General features: G+C 38.8%; 1 protein-coding gene across 11 annotated transcripts in view; it reads left to right on the forward strand.

Moving 5' to 3' along the window:
• The window catches only part of BBX (BBX high mobility group box domain containing), a 297,900-nt gene that overhangs the window by 201,657 nt on the left and 75,299 nt on the right, over positions 1–20,944 (forward strand). For all 11 annotated transcript variants that reach the window (XM_066241808.1, XM_066241809.1, XM_066241811.1 and 8 more), the window contains 3 exons: positions 886–1,056; positions 7,093–7,335; positions 18,742–18,937. In XM_066241808.1, the coding sequence (XP_066097905.1) occupies positions 895–1,056; positions 7,093–7,335; positions 18,742–18,937 (601 nt within the window). In that variant the 5' untranslated portion in view covers positions 886–894. The remainder of the gene's footprint in view (positions 1–885; positions 1,057–7,092; positions 7,336–18,741; positions 18,938–20,944) is intronic.

Genomic DNA, 20,944 nt, shown 5'->3' on the forward strand with positions numbered 1-20,944 from the left:
TTGTTTTTATTGTTGAGAAAAACTTTTCTTTTTTTTGTCATCGAAAAGTAATTTAGAATTTGGGGCTTCAAAAAGATTTTGTCTTATTGATAGCCTGGCTATTGCCCAGCTGTTTCAGCCAGTCACCCATTGGGGGGAAAGAAGTGGAGTAAAACTTTGTCACTGGGTTGCAGTGCACATGTCAGGGAGAGGCACAAAGGCGTTTATGATTTGTGTATCACTATGGGTACAAGAGCGACTCATCCCACTGAGTGAGCTAGAGTGTTCATGCGCTGCGTCCTTGAGGGCTGCATATAACTGGTATCATTTTATGAAAATTTTATTTTAAATCTAAAACATTTGATTTCTACAAATTATTCATTTTGTTTAAGAATACTTCCAGTCTCAGACTTATCATGGTGTAGAGTGGAAAATTTATGAGAATGTTACTACAGGAGCCATTCGAGAAGGTATAGAGTGCCACCACTGTGAGCACCTCTGCTCCCCTGGGGGGCATCTTGTACATTTCTCCGATGGAAACCTTTGAGAAACAAACATGCCCCTGAGAAAATATGAACAGGTGATGCTACTTTGTAGTCATCCTAACACTTTATTTAGGTTTTGAGTTCTGAAGTTACAGAGTGGAAATAGATTTCATAAAAGGTAAATTTTATTAGCTCAATTTGGCCCATTAAAATGAATATTTGCTTATGTACTTAGAATTCTTACTGACTTCAGTAAAATGCCTGAACTGGTAGATACTTTGGTCATTAAAACTATAATCCGACAAAAAAAAACCTCAATAAATTTAAAAATAAATAAAAATGTAGTCCAATTAAAGCGAAGGAAGCTAAATAAACTAACTGTAGTCAAACTTTGTTTCTCGCCCTGATTTCCCCTTCCCAGGTCACAGTAATGAAAGGCAGTAGCAGAAACAAAGATCACTCAGCGGAAGGCGAGGGGGCCGGGAAACGACCGAAGCGGAAGTGTCTGCAGTGGCACCCGTTGCTGGCCAAGAAGCTGCTGGACTTTTCAGAAGAGGAGGAAGAGGAAGACGAAGAGGAGGATATTGAAAAGGTCCTTTCTCCGTTTAGTATAGAAGTCTTAAGTTTATTTGAGCATTCATTCTGGAAACTTCAGTGAACACCTGTGGAGTGAAAAGTGTTCCTGAAAGTCTGTGTAACCTGAATCCTATTTAACTACTTAATCTACACTTTTATTCCAAATATTGTTGATTCTTAAGAGTATCTGTATTTCCTAATAGTTGAGACTGAAACAGATTCTTCTTAAATAGTATTTCCATCAATAAAGTAATGACTTGAAGGTAATATCAGATGCAGCAGAGATGGGGGTGAGTATACATAAAAGTTGGTCTGCTCACCTGGCACCCAACCCATTGCTGCTCTGGCCTCTGTCGTTGCTTCTCGCCTCGTCCTGCCACCGTGCTCAGTCTGGAAGCTACTCCGACCCTCAGCCCTGTGGCACCGGCTGCTCTCACACCCCACCGAGCCTCTGGGGCAGGCAGGCCTCCGAGTCCCCTTCTCTGGGCTCGTGAGTAGCCAGCTCTTGTTTAGGAAGTGAGACAACCATGCAGATGACTGTATTTTTTATTGGTTGATTGATTTTAGAAAAAGAAGAAGAGAGGGAGAATCGTCGATTTGTTGTTTCACTTATTTATAGTCATTGATTGACTTTTGTATGTGCCCTGACTGGGGATTGAACCCACAACTTTGTCTTATTGGGGTGGCAATATGAGCTACCCAGGCAGGCCCTGCAGATGACTTTAGAAATCACATATTCCTCCAGGTCTTGGCATCACTCCTCATCATTAAGGACTATCTTCCCAGTAGATGGAACCTCATCATTTCACCTCATCATTTCAGGTTTTCCTCCCACCCAGTTCATTCCAGGTCAAAGGGTTTCCTTTATAGCCCTTTTTACTATTTGCATTGCGGTGAGCTGTGTGCTTGTTTACATCTGTCTTTCTAGACTGAATATAAACTCAGTAAGCTCAGGGGTCTGGCCCGTCTTCTGATCCACTCCTGTCTTAGAACCTAGAATGTTACCTGGCACATAGTAGGTACTGTATAGATAATATGCTCAGTAGAAGAAGAAAGGACTACATATTTTGTGTCACTACAAATTATATAAACACATTTTTTATATTTTTCAGGCCTTTGACATTCATTTATTCTTTTGCCCTTGGCTTGTGTCAGCTCCCTCTTCCACTGTCTCAGCTGGACCTGTGAACATTTTCCTGTTTCTCAGACATCTCTGGATACTCTTTAGGTTTCTCTCACTCTAGACCTTTTTCCCTCTTTCATAAAGAAAATAGAGGCCACCCGAAATGACTTCTTCAGTTTCCTTTCCTCCGTTCACCTGTATACTTGTCTCACTCCTTACCCATCTTTTCTTCCTCCTTTCCTTGTTCAGAGAAATAGGTGTTCCTACTTCTTTTGGAGGAAATTGCCAAGTTTATACTTAATTTGGTCTTTCTGACCATTCGCACCTGTTGATCACTTTGTCCTTGAAGCTGTTTCCTTGGCATGTATTTGTATTTCTTCCTTCCCAGATGTACTTTTCTAGCTCCTTTCACTTGCTGCCCCTCCATTATTCTACCCACAAATGTTGTTTTCTTCTGGAACTCTTATATTAATTTCTATCTGTATCCTGGACCTTTCTCCTAAACTCTGGATTCAAATTTCTGACTATTTACCTGACACATCCACTTAGATATCATATCGGAATCTTAGTTTGATTGTGTTCACAATGAAGCCTTTGTCTTTCTTCTCTCCAAACCCCATTCTTTTGTATCTTATCCTCCCTTTCCCAGTAAGAGGCAACTCAAACTTTCAGGTCAGTTCAAACTGAAACCTTGTCTGTTTCCTTTTGCACAAGTCTCACATTTATTCATCCATCAGCAAATTATCACCTTCAAAATATATTCTCAATTTGATCCCTTCTTAGCAACTTTACTACTACCAACTCCAAAGCTGCCACCATTTCTAGAGCAGATTATTCTCTCTCTCTCTCTCTCTCTCTCTCTCTCTCTCTCTTTCTCTTCCTCTCTCTCTCTCTTCCTCTACTCTTGCCCTTCTACAGTCTGTTTTCAACAAAGCAACCAGAGGGATCCTTTCAAAGTGGAAGGCTGGTTGGGCTGCTCTGGGAATTTGTATGCTCAATGCTCCGTGTCCAGGACTTACAGCACTGCCTGGGCGTATCGATGCCCAGTAAACAGTTAAGGAAGGAAGGAAGGAAGGGAGGGAGGGAGGGAGGGAGGGAGGGAGGGAGGGAGGGAGGAAGGGAGGAAGGGAGGAAGGGAGGAAGGGAGGAAGGGAGGAAGGGAGGAAGGGAGGAAGGGAGGAAGGGAGGAAGGGAGGAAGGGAGGAAGGGAGGAAGGGAGGAAGGGAGGAAGGGAGGAAGGGAGGAAGGGAGGAAGGGAGGAAGGGAGGAAGGGAGGAAGGGAGGAAGGGAGGAAGGGAGGAAGGGAGGAAGGGAGGAAGGGAGGAAGGGAGGAAGGGAGGAAGGGAGGAAGGGAGGAAGGGAGGAAGGGAGGAAGGGAGGAAGGGAGGAAGGGAGGAAGGGAGGAAGGGAGGAAGGGAGGAAGGGAGGAAGGGAGGAAGGGAGGAAGGGAGGAAGGAAGGAAGGAAGGAAGGAAGGAAGGAAGGAAGGAAGGAAGGAAGGAAGGAAGGAAGGAAGGAAGGAAGGAAGGAAGGAAGGAAGGAAGGAAGGAAGGAAGGAAGGAAGTCATTGCATCCTCTTTTCAGTCCACATCCAGTGATCTCCCTTAGTCTTAGTACCTTGATGCTAACACCTCAGTTCATGATCCCAGCAGAGGCTTTGCTGAGAGTCACTTCGAATTCAGTCTGCTCAGTCCTGATCTCTCTGCTCCCACCAGATCTAATTTCTCTCATTTGAGAAAACGTAGTCTTTGTTGTACAATATATGAAGGAGTCTTGCCATCGAAGCTAGCTAGAAATACTCTTCCTTTCTTAGACTTTAAATTCTTTCAGACACCACTCTTGGTTCTGCTTCATAAATAAATATGGTCTCCGTTCACACTTATCCATTCTCATTGTTCCTGCCTTAATCAGTCCTGTTCCCTTTCTCGCCTAGATAGTTAAGACAAACTTTTAACTACTCTCTCTAGTTTTTACTTCTAGTTTTGCTGTTATAATTCATGCTTTACACTGCTGACAAGATTTCTCTTAAAATACAAATCTAACAGTGTCTCACCTGTGATATTAAGCACGGTTTCCATATCCTGGTCTAGTACTAACTAGTGTGTTTATTTGTTACTAAGTATTACAGTACTCGGGCCCTAATGAAAGAAAAATAAATTCAGGTACAGAGTTTTTCATTTTTTTATGTAATTTTACTTCTTTCATCATATATTATTTGTTTATTCATTTTTTTTGGCTCATATTAGATAGTTCAGTAGTTAAAAACATGTTTTCTGATGTTTTGTACTTGGCAAAATACACTGCTCACAAACATTAGGGGATATTTTATAGCTTCATATTCATTTTGACATACCCCTCAAGTTTTGTGAGCAGTATAAAAAGTGGCTATCTGTGTTGATCCCCCAAGGGTTTTTTTATTGGTCCGTACAATCTGAAACCACTTATTTTCATGATTAAATACGTGTTTCTTTTAGGTGACAAGACACATTCTTCATGAAGTGGCTCCTACCTTCTTCAATCTCCCATCCCAGATTCCTGTTCTCATCTTTTATATAGCAGTGCTCCTGAGCTGCCTATCGCTGTTTGAATAAACCAGCGAGTCTTAGTCCCTGTTAGTTCCCCCATGTCTCCCCAGCTGACTGCCTGACAGATTCTAATTCATCTTTCCGAGCTGAGCTCAGAAGGCACTTTTCCTAGGGAGACCACTGTGTGCTTCCAGGCATCTATGAGGGCTTCATTATGCCCTGGTTCCTTGTTGCAATCAGCATACTGCTTTTTAATGTATTTGCATATTACCTTTCTCCCCTCCCAAAACAGTGAGCTCCTTGGGCCAGGATCTTACGTTATTTATCTCTTTTCCAGCTCTTGGCTTGAGTTTTATAATTTAGTAACTGCATTAAAAGTTATTCTTTTCTGAAGGGAAATGTAATTACTTCCTCAGCCTACATAGTACATTTTTTTACGCCTGGCATTTCTTTAACTTTTTAGTTAGTTTCAGAGTGCTAAATAAATATTCCTTGAAAATGCAAATTATTGTTAATGATTATATACATAATAAGAAAAACAAATCTGTAGCCTTCAACTCAATAATAATCCCTAATGTATTTCCAAATTAGATAGCAATGATTTCAAGTTTGTACCATACTATTTTTTGAAGATAATTGATGGTTAATTAAATGCATTTGCATACTTAATTTTAACTTAAAAGACTTTCTAAAAAAATACCAAATTAGATTAAACTAGTGCTTCGTCCTGGAGTATCTTATCTGTAACAGTTGTCCAATAAACATGATGTAGAACATGGCTGTCTCATAGCAGTGGTTCTCAAAGTGTGATTTTCAGACCGGCAGCGTCAATATCAGCGTCAGCTGGGAATTTGTTAGCTATACAGATTCTGAAGGCCAACTCTAGATCCACAAAATCAGAAGCTCTGGGAATAGAACCTAACAATATATTTTAACGAGACCTTAGGGATTCAGTGCCCACCCAAGCTTAAGAACTACTGTCCTGCTGTACAATGCAGACTGACAACAACCTCGAGCCTTCTTGATTTTAACTATGAAACAAAAAATTTTTTAAATGTTTTTTTTGTGAGCATTCTGGACTTCTGTTCACAATTGTACTATTTCTAAGAAATTTGGTAGAATCATATTTTAGCGTGAGAAGATATTTAACAATCATAATAGATTTTGTGATGAAAGATGTGCTTTGAGAAGTTTAATCTTCAGCCATATACAAGTATTTGTAAGAGATTAAAAGTAGAAAGACTAGGCCGTAGGCCAGAGTGGTAGAGGGACAGTAGCAGTGACAGTTACACAGATGGAAGGGACGGGATCAGAGCTTTGCAGAGTCCTTGAAGACCTTGAACTGAATAAAATGCTTAGAAAAAGGGAGGATTCAGAACCAATTTGAAGGTTTAAGCCTGGATGAGTTTATTCCGATCACCATAGCATTTCACTAGACAAGAAAGCTTAATATTTACAAGCTTGAAAATTTACAGTGTAGTTCTTCCTTCAAATAATGTTAAATGTATATTTTGATTTTCACAGCTGGAGGCTTTACTTGTGATGTACACAAAAATATTGAGTACTGCATATTAGATTTTTATTATCTATTTCCTTTCTGTCTTTTTTTAAGTGAGAGGAGGGCTGATAATAAGACAGACTCCTGCATGCCCCCAACTGGGATCCATCCAGCAACCCCCACTTGGGGCCATGCTCGAATCAACTGAGCTTCCCTAGGCACCTGAAGCCAACGCTTGGACCAACCAAGCTGCCCACAGCACTCAGGGCCAACGCTCGAACCAGTCGAGCCACTGGCTGCCAAGGAGGAGAGAGAGAGAAAGGGGAGAGAGAGGGGGAGAGAAGCAGACGGTCACTTCTCCTGTGTGCCCTGACCAGGGATCAAACCCAGGACATCCACACACTGGGCTGACGCTCTACCGCAGAGCCAACTGGCCAGGGCCTATTATCCATTTTCATGTTAAACATCTTAATGTTATTAGTCATAGGAAAGCATTTTATAAAAAGAGGAGAAAGACAACTCTTAATATTATTGTTAATCTTGAGACCCATATACTGTACCACAGAATAGGTTTATTCATTCGTTCAAAATTAAGTACTAATTTACACCAGGCATTGAGCTAGGTGCTGTGTAAGAAAAAAATATATAAGCAATTACTGTACAATGTAACATATGCTGTAATAGACATGCACAAGTTGCTATAGAAAGTAAGCAGAAGAATACATCATAAATTGTTGCCAACCACTAACAGTGGTTGATAAATTTTGTAAAATTATTTTTTTTTCTCTATTTGTAAGTTGTTCAAATGGAGCCAGAAAAAAATACTATTTGAACACCAAGACTAACTGTTAAAGAAAAACCGTCCATGATTTGTTAAACATCTGGCTTTTGTTTTGGTTGGTAATAGGTTCAACTTCTTGGGGCCGATGGCCTAGAGCAAGATGTTGGTGAGACTGAAGATGACGAATCCTCAGAACAGCGAACCCGGAGACCAATGAATGCATTTCTCTTATTTTGCAAACGCCATCGCTCCCTTGTACGTCAGAAACACCCCAGGCTTGATAACCGAGGTGCTACCAAGATACTAGCTGATTGGTGGGCTATTCTTGATCCAAAGGAAAAGCAGAAATACACAGACATGGCCAAGGAGGTAGGTTCCAATGGCACGGTCTTCTGATGGTTGTGAGCAACCAATTCTGTAACCCCCGGTCAGCAAATAAGGATTTCCCGCTGAAGGCCTAGCAGCGGGGAGGTGAATCCTGAATTAATTGTTACAGGAAAACATAAAGAGCTTTGGTCCTGTTTTTGAGTTCTGAGTTACCTTCCAAACACTAGAGGAGTGCCAAGAACAATCTGTTACCAATAGGTTTTTTCACACAGTATGTACACTGATTGATAGGATTGATTTTTTTTTTTTATTGATTGATTTTAGAGAGACAGAAAGAGGAAGGGGAAGGAGAGAGAAGGGAAAAGAGAGAGAGAGAGAGAGAGAAGTATTCATTTGTTGTTCCACTTATTTATACATTTATTGGTTGCTTCCCATATGTTTCCTGACCAAGGATCGAACCCACAACCTTAACATTTCGTGACAATGGTCCGACCGACTGAGCTAAGCGGCCAGAGCCTTAGAGGGGATTGACTTTAATGAATGGTGATTTATTTATTAGGAATGTATTTTTTAATTGTTTTTCTAGGAACTCAGCTTCTGTTGTCAGAAAGGGCCCGTGGTAAAGATGACAAGCTTGGGTTACAGAGCTGTGTCGTGGGCAAGAGTCTTCATCTAGTTCTGATGCTACACAGCCTTGTGATAGTATCTAAGCCAAACCCTGGGTCTCATTTTCCTTTTGTCTTTTTTACTATTAGAATGAGGAAGTTGGACAAAAAATGTGTATCCCTTCCATCTCTAACATATTTTTTTTTATTTTACAATATACACAATTATCAAGAGATATGCCTTGATTTGTTTGTTTTGTACGTAGTGCAGCCTGAATATCTACAACTGGTAAATGAATACATGGCAGTGGAACGGGATGTCCTGTGATGTGCGCAGGCGTATAAACACTACACAGGCAGTAGTTAGTGGGAAGCATGTCCGTGCCAGAAAGCTATTCAGAGAGGTAGAACATTCATCAATTCTAAAGTGGTAGCAGTGACTAAATTTCTTCAAAAATTGTATACTGGTCTGTTTCTAAATTAATTTTAAATTAATGTGAGTTCATTGTCCATCTAAAATATATTACATATGGATTTATCAAGTAAGAGGAAAGCAAAGCAGTACCATTGTGGTTAAACCTCTAAGGACTAATTCTAACTATTTCTTCAGTGTTGCCACTTGCAAACAATCTTGATTCTTGAAAACCCTGCTGCCCAAGTATTTGGTTAAATTCTGTGAAAAGATGAACCAGCAGGGGACAAAATAAAAAGAGTTTCAAGTGACACATGTTATTAGACTCTCAGTGTGTGGAAAATAATTATTTTAATTGCTGTGGTTTTTATTGAGTTGTTTTAACAAGCTAACATGGAACATAAAAATTTCTTAGGCAATGTTCAGGGAAATTTAAATTCAGAGTAAATGATTAGCCTAGTTACTATGTAATTAATGCTTACATAAGGCTTCAGGAATTGACTACTAAGCATCTGGAAAATTTAAAATCAATGCCAATAACCTACATGATTTTAAATGTTTCAATAGATTCCCACTAGCATAACTATAATTAACAGTAAAACTTTCTCATCAAGTACAGTAGCTTTAGATCTTTTCAGAGTCATGCTTATATGGTAAAAGAAACAATTTCTGAAACCTCATAAGGGGCTGTGTTAGTTTCCTCTAATTAAACAATTGAGTTTGTTTGGGATAACATGCACCCTGTAGCAAGTCTGTGGTTTGCCTGTTCTTAAATACTGCTAATTTACAAACCCAACCCAACAGGTGGCTACTTTTTAGAGGAGGAAGTATTATTTTCCTACAAGAAATCCCTTACTAAGTACTTAATTAGGGTCACAATACTTGCCATTGTAATGCATTGTAATCACCTGGTTGGGTGGCCCCCTGCAGTCTACTCCAAGTGGAGCATAGCTGTGTCTTCTTCCCCTTGCACCTCTGTCTACAGCTGTTCCTATGACAGGTTTCTTGTGTGCAGTGTGGAAGTGTCAGCCGCATCCGAAATCCTTGTACAGTTGGCTCTAGGCATAAGTGATGTTTAACTTGTTTCAACTTTTTTACTAATGGTTTTGAAATTATATTAAAGTGCAGGTAATTGTAATTTTGCGCTTTTTTTATATTAATATTGTAGCCTTAATTGGAATGTCAGTTTAATAAACAAAAACTTATGACTGGCTTCAAAGTCTATACTGCTTGCTGCTGATAAATATGATCTCAGTCCCTCCCGGTCCCCCTCGGGCAGTCGTTTTTAAAAGTATTTTCTATATGTAACCTTTTCATATTAAAACTCCAATTTAAAATATGTTCCTATTAGGACAAGACAAATCCTTTCAGCATAGTTAAGTGTAACTGTGAATGCTTACGTGATATCCACCTATGTCTGTCCTGTCATAATCAGTTAAATGACAAACATTTCATTTTTTTCCTTTTTGTTTTTACAAGAAACATTCTAAAAACAGCAGTAATAATATAACTTTAGAGGGATTTTTTTTAACTGCTAAAACTTTCTCTGATCCTTTCCTTTCTTCCGATTATCTTCTATTAGTATATCTGATGAGAAAAAGCACTCGTTTTGGGATTTATTTCCCGTTTCTTGAAATAATTTGCCCAGTACTAATTTGCATTGTTGAAAAAAGAGTCAAAATGAGGGTTTCATGTTCTCTGATGAATCTCATTAGAACAGTCATTGGTTATAAGTAATTTAACCCTTTGAGTAGTAGTATAATCGTTCATGTTCATCCTCGTGCCTCCTGACCATCCAGAGTATGATCGACTTATTTTAAAAATGTGTGAGGCAACATTAAAAAAAAGGCAAATATATGTTCTTTTTGTTTCCATAAATTGGTTATCAAACAGACTCTTTCATGAGCCCTGACCAGGACCCAGCCAACAACCCAGGTCTGGGGCTGATGCTTGAATAAACCGAGCTATCCTCAGCACCTGAGGCTGATGCTCAGACCAACCAAGCCACTGGCTGTAAGAGGGGAAGAGAGAGAGAAGGGAGAGAGGGGAAGGAGAGAGAAGCAAATGGTCTCTTCTTATGAGTTTCCTGACTGGAGATCAAACCCAGCACATCCCTATTCTGGGCCTAGCTCTGTCCAGCTAGGGCCAGAGTTGCTTTCTTAAATCCAGCAATATGCAAGATAATGCACTGTCGTGGCTGTTCACATATTCTGATTTCTGACTGTGACTGCTTGTTAGGAGATGCAGAAATAATACTACTTTTTAAAAAACATTTGTATATATACTCTTACAAATACAGGAATACAAGTCTGCCTTACTGCCTAGGAATATTACTAGAACCTTCCTCTCTTCTTTTAAACCAATGATTATAATTAATTCACAGTTAGTGGATCACATATCATGACCTTCAGGTTGACCAGAGCCCAGTGCAAAGGAGAGGGGAGAATCTGGAAAGTTAAGGCAATTTTAAATGACGTTTATAATATCCTCTCTCCTTTTGTGTAGAATCAGAGCCATGGGGCATTTGATTGATTGGCTGGTTCATCGTGGGCTTAATGTTTTACGTAAGACCAGCATGTAAAGTCAGTTGTGATTGTCCCATTTCTTCAGGACAGGGAGTTGTTATCTTGATCACTCGTCCATTTATGAGGCTGGATACTCTTGCCTATTTGACTTTAGCATCCTTTCACTATATGCTGCTCTCTTTAGATGCCTGAGAAATAAGTAGATTTGAGTACGTATGGAAAGAAAAGTTACAATAAAACGTCATGGGTCTTAGGGGAAAAGTCTACCTCTGCTGGGATGAGATTAAATGGGAGCATTTCAGGAGCGGCTTTAGAACTTGATAAAAGCTGGCCTGGGCATTGGCATAGGATTCAGAGAAAGAGGTAAGGGTAAGAGCAGATATAAGAAAGTAAGAACAAATACAGAAACAAGAAAGTTAGTTTTACCGCAAGCCTAGCCTATATGTAGGAGAGTTAACAGGAACTGATGATATTAAGGGAAAATCGTGAGGGACCAGGCTGAAAAGTTTGGAGGTTCAGTTGTATGCCAATAAGAAAGCTATGGAATTAAGCACAATAACATGTAATTTGAATGTAAACTATAATGCCTTTTGTAAATGTTGGTATCTGTTTTTGTCAATACATTGTCACTGCCACACAACTCCATGGAGTTTTTTTTAGATTTTATTTATTCATTTTAGAGAGAGGAGACAGAGAGGAAGAGGGAAGGAGCAGGAAGCATCAGCTCTCATATGTGCTTTGACCAGGCAAGCCTGGGGTTTCGAACTGGTGACCTCAGCATTCCAGGTCAATGCTTTACCCACTGTGCCACCACAGGTCAGGCATAACTCCATGGAGTTTTTAGTGACTAGTTCTTTTTCTATACCTCAAAATAAAATTAAATTGTTTTTGGATATTTATTAATAACAAAATACTTTTTGTAAAGACCATTCATTCCCTTGTTTTTGTTTCATCAGAGATGGATTCTTCTCAAAAGAAGGTATTCTCTCATTTTCTCATGCATTATAACAAGAATTCTGGTAGCTGTCACGAAAGAACCTGTATTCTTACAACCTCGTGGTGGCACCTTGCACATTCCTACACTGACAGTAGCCCCTCGTTTACTCAGCATCTTTAAGAAGCAAATGTTACACATTGCTGTTCTTTTAAATACTTTTTATGCATTTATCCTGGAAATTCTACTTACAATTCTGTTTATGTATTTCCTTACTTCAGGTATTCAGAACGCCTTTTGAATTTTTTTTGAAAGTTTCAACTCATTGTACACAAACAAGAATTATTTTATAATGTGTAATTTGGTAAGACCTTTGTAAACAATTGCATTTTATTCACATTGTTGTCTGTGTATTAAATGATTCTCAACTCTTTTGTTCTTTTGAATTTCCTCTTGCTTTCCCATGGGTCTTTTTTTAAGCTGTGCCCTCCACTGTTGATTGACATTTCTCTCCTCTGTCAGTTTCTTTTAACTACCTCTAATGAACTGACTTCCTGTTGATGGGGTTTTCTGGATGTGGCTTAAGTAGGGCTCCCACCATTTGGGGGGGGAAATGTGGATAATAAAAGCAAAGGGTTTGGCTCTATGTTTCACAATATTCCCTGTTTCTGAAACCTTTCCCATTCCTGTGTTTCAGATAACAGTGCCTTTTTACAGTATTTAAAAAAAATAAGCATTTGTCTTTGAAATTGTAGTAATTAATTTCTGAATATTGTTCCTCCTTTTATAAACATTTAACTCTCAAATGAAACCCATGAGGTAGATACTGTATTTCAAAGCTAAAGAGGAAGAAACTGAGGCCCAGAAACACTGTTACCTGTCCAGGGAAGCGGGTAGTAGTAGCAGTGCTGAGGCTTCTGTGCTTGGTCTTCTCCCTGCTCAGACCTTTGTGAGTTTCCACATCCGGAAAGTGGCAGTAAAGATGCTTGCCCTCCCTGGGTCAGGGTGAGATACAAAAAAGGCAAAGGTAGGTACAAGCATTCTGTAAAGTTTAAAATGCTATAAATGTTACTTTTATTGTTATTCCTGAAGAGCAAAATTATGTTTGTTTGTATTTGATACCTCTATATTTACTTTTTTTAATTAGGAACTTTGAATACAATGAAGGGCTACAAAAATGCAAACTTTGTCTTTGAAACATAAGAATCAACAAAATGAAATGTATCATTTGCCCAACTTGGCAGACACTGTCCATTGTGATTAATAGCCCCCAAGAAAATAGATGTTCAATTAGGTGAACTAATGACTTGATTTTAAAAAATCAATTTGCTAGTTGTTTAGTAAGCACTAGCATTTAAATATTCAAATAAAATAAAATGATAAGGACTTTATAATGACCCCATAAACAGTGATAGACCTCATGGAGTGTTAAATTGAGAATTTAAACTGAGTCTCCTAAAACTCATTTTGATGTTAGTTTCAGATGTTCATTTTTAGATTGGTTGAGGGGCCTAATACTGGAACATCATGTAAGAATTTTGGTAGTTTTTATAAGAAGACAGTTCCAGTTACGAGCCACGCTGCCGCTAACACTCAGACTTTTTGTTCCTTAGGTGTCCCCCCCCCCCCCCGCCCCTCGCCAGGGTTGATCCACTAGATAAGTTCGGCCCCAGTAAGATATCACATCCCTTGCTGAGAATCATGTAGTAATATGCTTTGGTGAAAATCAATACATGTACTGAAAATGATAATACTGTCATCCTTATGCAAGAATTATTACCAGCATCAACTCTTCAAAGCACTGATGATACTAATAAAAGCCAGCTTAAATGAACATATAATGCAGAGCTGTGCTGAAAACAACACCATGCGGTGACAGTCACTGACCATAATCATTTCTTCTTCCACATACGCTCCCCACACACACACACACACACACACACACACCCACCTCCATCTCAGCACTTCGTGAGCGTCAGCTGGATGACAGACTGCTCAGACACTGGGGAGGGATGAGAGCCCTGCTCAGAGTCTCTGGCTCCATACTGTTTACAGTCTACAATGAGCCACACAGACATACAGGGTGGGACAAATGTAGGTTTACAGTTGTTCATGTAGGAAGTGATACAGTAATTAATAAATAATGATACAGGAATAAACTCTATGTTTTGCATACTCACAACTGTAAACCTACTTTTGCTCTACCCTGTTTTATTTCTTTGTACACAAGGTCCATAGACCCTCCCCTGGCTCAGTCATGAAAAGTGGTTTTGCAAAGGGTCTATTAAAGGGGAGGCTACCTATGGGTTGAAGAACAAAGGGCAAGAAAAAGGCCTGGAGTATGTGGGATTTTATGGAAAACGGTAACTGAAAAATCATTATGAGGATCAATATGCTGTCGCTGTCACAATATTAATCTTGCAAAATTTTAAACTCAGTGTAAATAATCAATACCAAGACAATATTTATCGGCCCAATCAAGTTATATGGAGCAAAAGATTAAGAATGTGTGAGATAGAGAAAGGAATAGCACAACCCTAGTCTCTAAGGAGTTTAATGCTTAGACGGAGAAAACATCAATTCCCGTAAAGGTAACCGGTCAGTGCAAGCAGGATATGAACACCAAGTGTGGACAAAAACAGGAAGAGCCTCAGGGGGTCAGGATGTCTTACCTGTCCTTGGAACTAGGCACCTCATCCATCATTTGCTCTGATTTCAGCTGTAAGACACAAGAGAAAGGCCTAATCATTTGTTGTGATGAGGTTATTAAGGAAAAGAATTACAGAGAATGCTGAGAAAGACAGAAATAAGGGAAGACTATATTTGTCTGCAACAAATAACTGAGTGAAACTATTAGCATGCTGGTCTACCACGTGAGCAAATACGTATCATCACAGGATTAAAAGGGCCAAAGAGATAGGCCCACCCATATGAACCTGCAGGGCTGGGATGTTCATGTTGGGGAGGAGAGGAAGCTCAGTTGCCCTCTAAGCATATCAATCTCAGGCAACTGGTTCTACCTTGTAAGTAACCTTTTGCTAATATATAATTGCCAAAAATCTCCCATTAAAGTAAAAAGTCACTTCATGGCTTCCTTTTTTTCCCCCCTGCAAATTTCCAACCCATTAGATAAGCTAAGTGGTTCTACTTCATAGTTACAGCTCCTGATTCATGCTAGGTGCTCAGTAAATGCTGGCTCTCTTCTCTCCAACCCCAACCACCACATTTCATTAGCAATAATGAGAAATCGGTTGTTCAGAAATGGTAATAAATACGTCTCCTTTGTGACAGCATTTTGCCCACTTCATATATGACAATGGCATTATTATACTATACCAAAAAACAATGCCTTATGTTAATCTTTTAAAAAAATGGGCTTTAACATTACTTTTCCAGATCATTTATAAGAATGAAAATTTGATGTTAAAAAGCAGCTTAAAATTAATGAAAGATATGTCTACTATTTTCCAACTGTTTTCAGTTGGGGGGGTGCTACCTTAAAGTCTAGTAGTATTTCTAGTTCTTAATACAATCTAGATCAGGGGTCCCCAAACTGCGGCCCCCTGAGGCCATTTATCCGACCCCCGCCGCACTGCCGGAAGGGGCACCTCTTTCATTGGTGGTCAGTGAGAGGAGCATAGTTCCCATTGAAATACTGGTCAGTTTATTGATTTAAATTTACTTGTTCTTTATTTTAAATATTGTATTTGTTCCAGTTTTGTTTGTTTTTTTTACTTTAAAATAAGATATGTGTAGTGTGCATAGGGATTTGTTCATAGTTTTTTTTATGGTCCAGCCCTCCAACAGTCTGAGAGACAGTGAACTGGCCCCCTGTGTAAAAAGTTTGGGGACCCCTGGTCTAGCTCTTGTTAACTGTTGAAAGGGAATGGCAACTCTGGGGGGGTCCAGTAACAGGGAGCCTGGGAATGTCTGTACAAAATAACACAGTTGATTCTGGTGCAAATATGTGAGCTATTGCCATAAAATAAAATCTACCAGAATTTTGGAGGATAGATGACACAGTAAATTATCTGATATTTTAAAAAGAGATGTGACACATTTTGTAATTTTATAACTGCAGGAAGCTAAGTAAACCCCACTATAATACATTCTGAGACCGCTATACTGCATTCAGTGGCAGGCAGAAATCCTTATCCAAGGGTGAGAGAGGAAAGGAAGATTTAAAAAGTGGCACCAATCTCTACTTCCTTTGTTCTAGGACCTTCCCTTCACAAAAATGTAAAAACCTTACTATTTAAATAATAAGTCTCAATAGCACTATCAATCTGAATTATTGTTACTCAATATCTTTAACAGAAAGAAAATTAGACTGTTTTATGTGACGGAACATTGAATTAAGTTTATATGGTCTTGACAGAACAAAAATCTTTTAAGTTATACATTAACCTGCAAAACTTTCATGATAAAAACAACTCCAGTAAAAATCACACACTTCAAAAACTGACTTGACTGAGTGGCCACGGAATTGCTTGGTGGTTCTATTGTGGAAAAGTCGTAAAGGAAAAACTGAACGCAGTGGAGTTGGCTATAGATATTGTTACCTAAACTGGCTCTAAGGATTACTGTGGCTTCAGTAGTTCGTCTTCAAATGTAAAATCTTTCAAAGGATAATTTTACTTCCTACTTTGGGTAATTAGGAGAAAAGTCAGTTTAATCAGTTTATATTACAAAAAAAAAATCAATTTCAGAATTTCTTTTTGAATCTGGTTTTGTTACTTTTTCGAGAGTGAATAGGGATCTGGGTGAGTAAACAGCCACGTTTCTGAAAGAGCATTAAGAGATAAATTCACATTAAATAATTTGAACTCTAAAATGTTTTTGTTTTGTTTTTTAAATGTGTTCACTGAGGTTTAGTTAATTTCCTTAAACACTTCAGACTTTCCCCTAACAAAATAGTTTATGGCATGAATTTGCAATATGCCAAACAGTGCAGAAGTATAAACAGTAACTTTTATGTATATTTGAATGATCACGAATTCCAAAGTCGTCAAGATTTACTGTAGTAAGTGGAACTTTCATAACTGGAACTTTTTTCTTATAAAAATACCAGATTTTTTTTTCCTTGTGACAAATATGTTAATTTGTTTGAAAGTCTTTTGTCACGTTATAGAGTGGTGACCTTTGTCTAAATGACTGTTCATCTGACAAACCTAGCCTGTGTGTCGCTTGGTGGAGCACAATCATGATGCGTGTGTCTGCTGCTTCCATTCTCACCTCACCTACCATTTGTCACTTCCTATCTCCAGACAGCAGGCAGGGCGACCTGTCTGCCCCAGCTTCCTGGGTGGTCCTCATGTACCTGTAGGGCAGCGCATCTTGTCTGTCGCATTTATACCTCCAAATACATGCTGCCACGTGAGGGTACATTCTAGTTTGGCTCTGACCTTGTGTCCCATTTTCATTATTTTTGTAAGAAAGGTAGAACTATCTTACCATTTTTTTATGCTGACTTTCCTTCTACATGCACTGATGTATCAAGTGCAGATATTCAGCTTTTAGTAAAAAATAAGGGATTTTTCAGAAAATTTTAATTAAGATAATTCTAAGTAATTCCACACCATTGACTATCTACAGTACGATTTTCATTTGTTATGATTTGAAGTTGTGAAGTGCTGAGAAAAGTTTGTTATTTGAATTACATATACTTTCCTTACACCAAGGATAAAGGAACCTTTTCCTATTGGGCTAAATAAAAAGCTTTGGAGTTTAAAGGAATTGCATTAAGTGAATAGAATATCCAGCGGGAATAACATATAACGAGTGAAGAATACATAGACTATCCATTTTATCAGGTGACATAACTTTTGGCAGTATGTAATGAACAGCAATAAATTCTTCAAATTTCAGTTTGTCGGAAAAAGGGGATGAAGTGGCAGATGGGAAAGAAAGGGCTGTAGGAGAAAGCCAGGGGAAGGTAAAGGGGAAGAGAAGGGGTCAGTGGGGGCTGAAACCTCCAAGTGAGGATGAAGTTTGTGCTGGATTGATTGCAACACCGCACATTACAGCTCTCAGTGTATTCACACGGACGATCACGGGTACTCGTTACAAAACTCTGAGATGTTGCCCAGTGCAGTCACACTTTATGAATGGAGGAATTGATGGAGGGGTTGAGGCTGAGAAGGGTTAAATAACTGGTTTGATGTCCATAGCTGGCAAATGGCATAGATGGGTTTTGAACCTAGGTGTCCAGACTCTGCACCCAGTACTGTTTCTCCTACGTGGCCTTGTCTCTTCAAATGGCTGAGAAGTTACATAGTACTTTGCCCTACCTTGTTCCCTTCTGTTCTCGATCTGGGTTTATTTATCCCACAGCTGATTACTTTGCTCTAAGTTTGCCTGCATTTTCCTTACTAGTACATCAAAGCACAGATTTAATTTGTACCGTACTTACCAAATTAAGCAGTGAGAAGAACCTGGCTACTGGCTTTGATACTGACTCACACTGTGTAATATGTACCAGATACCATGCTATCTATGCACCACTGTTCACAATAACAGTAGGCATTTCGGTGGTTTCAGTCTATGGAAACTAAGGCCGAGGTCCAGAGATGTTATATTCTCCATTTTTGGTTCCACCTTGATCACTGTAGTGTAGCCAAAGTAGAAGTGTTAGGGTTTGAATTCTGGTTTTTCTGTCTTCAAAGCCCTTGGCTCTCTTCATGACAATAACTCCCTCTCTTCACCAAGGTCAGGTAGCTTTTTGTATACTAACAAAATATCGAGGATTAAAAGATAAAATGTTGGCTACCTCTGTACCCTCATCCCACAAATGAACATTTTATTAAATGAATTCATTTTGTGAATTGTTGTTCTTCTACAAGGAAAGCCATTGAAGTTATGAAAGTGGTTTTTTTTCCACTAATTATCCAAATGGGGTGATGACATGAAGGCTATTAGAACATTTTTTCTCTATGTGTTAATTAAAATCTGTTGTTTATTCTTTATTTATAGTATAAAGATGCATTTATGAAAGCAAATCCTGGCTACAAATGGTGTCCTACCACAAACAAGCCTGTGAAATCCCCAACACCCACTGTCAATCCACGAAAGAAGTTATGGGCCTTCCCATCTGACTCTTCAAGAGACTTGCCAAGCCCCAAGAAAGCAAAGACTGAAGAAACGCCTCAGCTTAACTTCGGAATGGCCGGTGAGTGTAAACACTAGTTATACCTGTTCTTTAAGGACAGGGCAATATATTTAGGCAGTGCTTTTCCCAATTGATACAGAGAGAAAGAGAGAGATAGAGAGAGAGGCAAAATATATGACCAGTAGGAAATAATGGCAAATGTAACATGACACATCTTAAAGCTTTGGAGCATAGCATAAATAGAAGAATGAGTGTATATAATTTAAGAAAGGAGGTACAGACCAAGTGGTAGAGTCATTATACAAATATGTGTGAATTCCTGATGTTTGTTGGCATTATGGGAAAGCAGAGAGCAATGTGGAGACTGTCAGTTCAGGGAATTTTATTATGTAACAAACCCATAGTTCATAGACACATACCCAGTAAGCTGTCTCAGTAAGCTCCTTAGTTATGATGCATACTTACACAGCCACAATTATCTAGTTCATCTGAGGATGTGAAACATCAAGGGCAATAATACAAATATGAACAGCCCCATCACAGATCTGAGATGGATCTGCCAGCTGTTTCTTAGAGGGAGTTCCCATCCTACCCCCGTTCCCATATGGGCTGAGCAAATTTAAAATTCCAGATGGTCCCATTTGTTATGGGACCTTTAATACTCTTTAACGGTGGTAAGGAATCGCTAACGCTCTAACAGTGAAATGAAATAGACTCACCCTGTAAATGGCTCTTCTCTTCCCTGGCTGTTGCAATGTAGTATTCAATGGAGGGGTTTTCCTGGATGACATTGAGAGATTGGGCAGGATGGAAGCAGTGGAGTTGAGGTTGAGCTGTACAATTTCTATTTTATTATTATAAGTGAATTTCTTCTCAATGAGAGCACTGAACCGTTGGTAATTGGAAAAGTTGGGAAAGGAGGTTGATTCAGATGACACTACATTTTTTTTTAAATGGCCAGTAGGCCTAATGCGACTTAATGGTTTAGCGTGTGATTTGTGATATAATGTGGTAGTGTCATACATAAACCTAAGAAATGCAGTCTGATATAATGGTGGCATTCTGGGAGAACACAGTCTTCAGGTGATGGTTACATAAGTGTCTATAGAATGAGAGCTTCCAAAATGATACCATATTTCTCCATATATAAGACGATCCCACGTGTAAGGCACACCTTAATTTTAGGGCCCGAATTTTGAAAAATAAAATGTATTACATAAAGTTATTGAACTCAAGTTTTATTCATCATAAAACTTATACAACTCCTCATCACTATCAAAACTCCTATCTATTAACTTGTCTTCATCTGCGTCTGACGACAAATCACTGTCTTCAACAGTGAGCGCAAAAACAAGTGCGAATAAGTGGGAAATGCAAATAAAAAAATCTGCAAGCACTGTATAAGATGCACCCAGTTTTTAAACCCCAGAATTTTCTAAAAAGGGTGCGTCTTATACATGGGGAAATGCAGTACTTTCGCATATCCCAGAAGAATCAAAACAGGGATCTTTCCTTATTTTAATTGTCACTTTGTATAATTTTAGCTTCAAACCACTTGCTAGTAGTCTTGGTGAGCATTTTGGACTTCCCAGATTATACCAGTTGGCGTGTTTTATAAAACGTTTTGTTATCAGGACCAAAAAAAGAATATATGGATGATTGGCTTCTAACTGAATTTCTTCTATTATTATTTATCTTGCATTGCTTTTTCTTCCAATTTTAAATCTGGGTCAGTCTATGTAGGGTTTTTGCATACAGTGGCTCTCTACAAATAAAAAATAATTGTAGATAAATTACATAATATTATGAATGATGTCTGTTTCTAGCACTGCTTCTGACAGCTTATTGTTCTACCTTTTATACCTACAAATTTAAAACAGGACCTAGATTTCAACCAAGATATTTATAGGTCAGCTTTTAAAAACTGTTCTCCAGAGCAAATACAAGGAAGAAAATAAAAACACCTTTCTTGCATTTATCTCATTCTGTAGGGGCTTGTGGTGGATATTGGAAATCTATGCTCAGAGCCCTTGTTAAGTTAGTATATAGTGTCTAACATTGATTTGA

Source organism: Saccopteryx bilineata, chromosome 8, assembly GCF_036850765.1.
Source record: "Saccopteryx bilineata isolate mSacBil1 chromosome 8, mSacBil1_pri_phased_curated, whole genome shotgun sequence".
Taxonomy (NCBI): domain Eukaryota; kingdom Metazoa; phylum Chordata; class Mammalia; order Chiroptera; family Emballonuridae; genus Saccopteryx; species Saccopteryx bilineata.